The following is a 6,446-nucleotide window of genomic DNA, read 5'->3' as shown; positions in this document are numbered from 1 at the left end:
TTTTTCTTTGTTTTTATTATTCTTATTTTACTATACACTAAATGTTACATTATTATGTAACATTGCCAATGTTACAATTACATAGCTGACCAATTTGTTACAAATTAAATTATTAATGATAGAAACTCATAATAAGCAATAATAATATAATATGTTATTCACTATATAGCCAAGTATTTGTTAATACACACAGTTTTTCATTTGCATACATATATTGTTGTAAATATTTGACTGTTTTACTAAATTTGTTGTTCCATACTAAAATAAAAATCTGTTTTTTTGACATATTCAAATTCTATGCAATGTTTCCAAATCAAATAAAAAATAAATCAGAATTCTTTATTAAAATGATCAAATATTTATCATAACAATTTATGTAAATAACTCAAACCATAATGTTACAATCGTAACATTTTACGTCAACAGTTGTAACATCGTGATTTCTAGTAATTGTAAAGCAATAGAATAGTTATATTTGTTGTATATATACTTATATATGTTGTTCGTAAACCATTTTAAGATATTTTGCTCTGTTTCAAACAAATATTTAATGCAGTTTTTGTCGTTTTGTGATCACGTGAATTTATAAAACTAAAAATATATAACTACATTTTTATATTTGAAATTGAATACTACATTATGCAATTGGAATTGTAAAATCGTTATAAAAATTGTTATTTTCATACAAAAATTGTTATGATTGCAAAACGACGCAAACAAAATTGAAACTAAAACGATCACTACCAAGACTCATAATGAGTCACACCAGCACATCAAAATATGACTATTAAACATACTGCATTAAATTTGTGTACTTATGCTGATAATAATAGTTTTTGTTTTATCAAAATCGGGTCAAAATTACCGAAGTTACAGCGTTATAAAGTTTCACTGCATTTTTAAATTTGCGTTGCTTCGCGCGCTATGCGCTGACGTCACGACGCGATAGACACGCTTGTTCGACTGCGGGTGATGCGGAGTTTTGACTTGAAAAGTGATTTGCATTTAATATTTAAAGAGTCTGTGTATGTGTATGTGTTATAAATTTAATCATCGTGTTTTTTGTAAAATAAGCCTCCACTAAGATATCCTCGATCTCGATCGTCACGCACACAATCATCAACTAGACCCAGGTAAAGAAAGTTGAACTCGTATACTACTAAATTACTAATAATATTATTGTGTGTAGTTAACAATAAAATTGTAAGTTTGTTACAACTGGCATTACAAATAATGAGTGTTACGTACCTACCAAGTGTAAATTTGGAAAACATAGCTTTAATATAATATTATAAAAAAAAAATTGTCACCCTGCCTCTAATTTTAGTCAGGTTTATGGCTATCATATGAATGCATGAATCTACTCTGTAGGATGTCTTATATGATTGGGTGTGTAATGAGAACTTTTAATTAAACAATTTAATTTTGATATTATTAGATTTAATACAACTACAACAATTTTCAAAACAAAAAACCAACGCCAACTCAACCGCCGCGCTCGGCTCGCCGCCGCCTGTGAGGTCATTGAACTGCTCATTAAATAGTACCTATCCACTGTTTAGTAGAAGTTCATTGCTAGCTAGGTATGAACATGATATGGCATCTTGATCTTGAGGAAGTGTTTAAAAGGCAATAAACTTCTATTTAACATTTGCGCTTGACATTATCTGAACCGGGCTTTAAGTTTTAGATTAGGTGTCTCTTGCAAAAATATAAAACAGTTTAGGTACATAGTACAGAAAAAAACATTTTTTGGGGTGTTTTTTCACTGGACTTAGTACACATAGGAACAATACAATATTTTCTAACCATTTTGTTTGTCCACTATAAGCAAAACAAATGATTTAAAGCGAAACCGCGAGAGACAACGAGCCTATGTAGGTATCGGCAAGTACTAACGAAATAGCAGTGTCGTAAGATGACGTCACACGTCCGTGCGGCCGCTTCGCCGGAGTTTGGCGCGAAGGCCATACTTTGACGTTTAATATCTCGGTCATTTTTGAAGATACGAAAAAAATAAAAACAGATTTTTTATCCTTGAAGTACCTAGTTTTTAAATATGCTTATAACAAAAATCATTGGTGTGACTCATTGTGTGACAATGATTTAGTAGCATGTACTTAGTTCAACGCGTCCAGATATTATTAACATAGTTCGCGTGTCTAACAAAAGTTTGTTTTTGGTTTGACTTGATTTGCTTTCCGTCTGTTTTCATTGCTGTTATTGGTTATCTTTGCGACGACAAAAAGCGGCATTAGGGCCATAAAATATAATTCAAAAAGTGGAATATCAGGGGACCAAGACCTCTGTAGTATAAATTTTCTTCTTGGTGTTTTCCCTTTTGAAATATTGCCCTTTTAGATAGCTTAGAGGCCTGCTTATTTGGCGATTAACTTCTGCCTTGAAGATATGAATTTCACCGACTTCTCGCGCTGAAGGTTTTTGTAATGCGAGAAATCCCGGTGGATTTTTGTTGTCCTATTACTCAGCTTGTTCTTGTGTGTATTGATTTATGCATAGGGAAGAAGAATTGAGGATGATAAAGATACTGCTTCGAAATAATATTTTTGGGGGTCTAAGACTTGGATAAAGAAATGTTGTAATGTTGCCTTATTATAATTATAATTAATATGTTTTAACGTAGTTTGCTCTAGCTAAAGTTTCTAAAAGACGGAACGTCTGTTTATTTTAGAAGTTCAGTATATTGTGCGGGACAAGGCAGAAGTGGTTTTTATGGTGCCGGTGCTGTGATGTGAAAAGTTGTGTATTTCTCGCTATGTCTCTTTCTAATAGCTATCACTGGAAAAAATGCATAGTTTCGATAATAACAATTCAGTTCTATAGCGTCTTTCGTCATATTTATTTGCAGCTTACGCCAATCGTTTACAAAATATACATAGTATTCCATATTTTTTCTTGAAGACAGGAAGGTATTTTTTTGAAACCCATTACTGTCCCACTGCTGGGCAAGGGTCTCCTCTTTGAGTCCACCACTCTGGAGTTTTTTTATTAACAAACAGCTGAAATAAAAATTACCTTTGTTTCCAGTCATGCGCAGTGTAATGTTAAGAAAGAGATATAGTGTATATACTTTAAAATAAGTTACTTGAAGTATCGGCGCCATCTTTCAAAAGATTCGTTGCAAAGCACCAATAGTATTTCTACAGGAGATAATTTAAGGTGTTGTATATTAATATTATACAAGTTTAAAATTTTAAAGACCATTTTGGTGGCTCAATTTCGATGTAAGGTACCTATTGATAGCCACTACCCCGTGCTTTTAAGTCTAATGTTTTGTATTGTCACTTATTGAGGTATTTTAATATTTATTTTGGTTTAATTTTTCATTTGAAAGTGTGGTGTGGTAAGTCTAGAATTATTTGTATACTTGGGACTACTAATAGAAGTGTGATAGAGCCATGAAGTAGCATTACAATTTAAAATTGATATTACCATACTTTCACACATTTGCTTGGTCGGATTTCTGAAATAGACAAGTTTCAATACGTAACAAATTTTACATCCATTGTTTGGTACGAGTGCATACAGTAATTCTAGATTAGTTGTATCACCTTTGCGTATATTAAAATATCTCAATGTTCTAAAAACTATTTTAAGGAATTATTCAAATTATATTGTGGGGACATGATGTTAAAATTAGATTTTAAAAATTGTTTTTGTGAAACTATGAAATCCTGTACCGTTGAATATGAAAAATTAATAAAATTACATCCAGTGGGTGCGTTCACGCTCTTTTGAAAGATAATATTTTTGATTTGATTTGAAAGTCAAATCAATTCAAAAATTTGATTAGATTTGAAAGTAAAATCAATTCAAACATTTTGAAATTGTACCTCAAAAATTAGAGCGTGAATGCAGATTGGCACGAGAAAATCCAGTGAAAAAAAAAACTTTGAAAATGTTCGTGTACCCACAAAAATACTAGTTAATTAAACAATAAGTATAACTGTATCTACCTCAACCAAATTACCCATTAATATTGTTTATAAGTTATCTTTTGAGTCTTATTATTACTAATAAAACTGAGATGTAGTGTTTTTTATAATAATACGATTAGTTGCAACATCCACATTTTGATATGGTAATTATTGTTACCGCACTATTGAATGAAAGGCGGACTGTTGACATGGTATTGTATGAAACGATATTAAATTTGAAAATAAAGTATTATTTGCATTTTTATTTTTGCCTCTCTTTCTCACTTTTTTACTAGTTGTAGTGGGAAAAGTCTACTGTTGTCAAACATTTTATTTTTAGCGGTCGTAGATTATTCGACTATGACGTAACTTTTCGGTATTTCATGATTGGATAGTCAAAGAAATCAGACTGTCAATCAGATACTTTACATCTCTCTTCAAAGAACGATGATTACGACCACTTCGATTTCATAAGTTACGACCCCAATGTCTCGGAAAAAATATTACTATTTTATTTTGTATTTTTATAAGATTTAAAGTTAAATTCTATGAGGTTAGTCTATTTGGTATTAGGTTATAATTTTTATTAAAACAAGCTTTATGTTAGATCAATGTATAGAAAATACCCCCTTTCCGAGCTAGGGGTAGATTCAATAACTGTAACGACTATCATAACTGTCAATATTTGACCTTAATGAATAAATGATTTGATTTTAGAAAGTCTAAGAAGGTAACTAGATGCAAATAAAACGCCAAACATCCAATAAGTATCAATATATTCAGTGTTTATTGATGAGCTGCACCAGCAGGCTCTGGCGACAGAGACGGGAGACAGCTCCCTCGTCACGTCGCCGCAGCTTGGCGGCCAGGCGAGCCAGGCTGAAGCGGGAGCGGGAGCGACCTTCACGGCGACTACCTGAGATTGAAAATTATTCATAACATCACGCATTTTACATGAAATACACCCGCGTTTTGCCTAACAATCTTAATCCTAGGTAATAGAGGGCGAATCTGTTGCCATATACCGTTTTTTTGTACCCAAGTGAGTGTATTGTGCATGAAAAATTAGAAAAACTCAATAAATGGCCCGACTCGGGAATCAAACCCGAGACCCGGTTATCAAGCGGCTTTTGCTACCAACCTAATGGCAGTCAAAAGTAATGCTGCTATCGCGACTTGAGATCGATCGATGGCTAGAAATATTTCAACGCTGTTGGAGCAATGAACAACGAGGAAAACTTTATCTGATCATTACCTTCAGCCACTCTCTGCCAAGCTTCTCGGTCCACATTGACCATGCCAGTAGAGGCACTCCTGCCCAAAGCTGCTGACTCCTGAGTGCCGGACGACTGGGACTCCGCCACGTCACTTTCACAGCTGATCCGGCTAGACCTGCAAACAACACACAGTCTTCCATAAAATAGAAGCTTTAATTTTTTTTTAAAGACTTCTCTTGCGTCGCGGGACTTTTACTAACATACAAACAACGGACACAAAGTACAACCAGACCAATCAACAAATAATTGTTCCGTGTGGGAATCGAACCCACTGCCTTTCGATGCGGCGTGGCGACCTAAACCACTGCGCAATTCTTGGGTACTTTCTCGTGATGATAAGTCAATTTTATTTGTTCCTAAGGACGTTAGGAAAGCGGCCGGTCGTAAAATCATCAGCCAAATCTCTTTACACAATGTTTTTTAAAACGAAAACCTGTTGTGACGACTCCACTCAATGTAGGATAAGGTCAAGACAAAGAGTAAGAGAAATAAATTATAATTTCACTTTTATGGAAACTCAAAGCAATGCCGTAGAATCTGAAAAATAGTCTATAGAGATATTAAGAAAAAAATGTTTAAATTGGCAATGTACCTGTCTCCAGGCCTCAAATCACTGGCAGAGCTGGTCCCCTCCCTTCGCATAGAAACCGTCGAAGATAGGAACCTTTCTCTAGCAGCTCTGATCTTCGCAGCCCTCTCTGATAACCTCGCAGCTGCAGCATCATAGTCCACGAACGTCGGGGTCTCCACAGTTGAAATAGACCTCCCGAATAACCCTGGGTTCCCCGACATGTAGCTGCTAAGGCTCGGCAAAGTGGCTTCAGAAACCTGACTGAAAACTGGCAGAGAAGTTGCGTTTGATGCCGTTTCAGGTAGATTTCTGGTCAAATCTGGTACTATGGTGTCAGTACTGGCTGTGCCTATAATTGTTTCTTGGCTATCCTCGATATTCTTTACTTTAGGGGTTTCGACCTTCGACTGTTCAGGGTGTAAGGCATTAGCGCTGTGTGATTTGAGAACACCTTCAAGGTTGGTTGAGGGTGCTGGTGTGAGACGCTTCTCCGCAGATGTGGGATCACGTCTGGATAGTTGACAAGCGCTGGCTGATTTCTGGACTTCCCTCTCGAGGAATGGGTTATTTCTGTAAGCAGAAACCAACATTTTAAAATTAATTTTCTCGTTTCTCGTACTACTATGGGATTTGATTGTGTTGATAGGGAGTTGAGTTCAC

At 34.9% G+C, this 6,446-nt stretch overlaps 1 protein-coding gene across 4 annotated transcripts in view; it reads right to left on the bottom strand.

The window, feature by feature from the left end:
• Positions 1–4,697: 4,697 nt before the first annotated feature.
• The window catches only part of LOC142976512 (uncharacterized), a 51,614-nt gene continuing 49,865 nt past the window's right edge, over positions 4,698–6,446 (bottom strand). For all 4 annotated transcript variants that reach the window (XM_076119922.1, XM_076119921.1, XM_076119923.1 and 1 more), the window contains 3 exons: positions 5,808–6,356; positions 5,194–5,330; positions 4,698–4,854 (listed from right to left, as the gene is read on the bottom strand). In XM_076119922.1, the coding sequence (XP_075976037.1) occupies positions 4,718–4,854; positions 5,194–5,330; positions 5,808–6,356 (823 nt within the window). In that variant the 3' untranslated portion in view covers positions 4,698–4,717. The remainder of the gene's footprint in view (positions 4,855–5,193; positions 5,331–5,807; positions 6,357–6,446) is intronic.

This window comes from Anticarsia gemmatalis, chromosome 11 (genome assembly GCF_050436995.1).
Source record: "Anticarsia gemmatalis isolate Benzon Research Colony breed Stoneville strain chromosome 11, ilAntGemm2 primary, whole genome shotgun sequence".
Classification (NCBI taxonomy): Eukaryota; Metazoa; Arthropoda; class Insecta; order Lepidoptera; family Erebidae; genus Anticarsia; species Anticarsia gemmatalis.
Note: the sequence above shows the minus strand (reverse complement) of the source record. Positions and strands in the feature narration are given on the sequence as shown.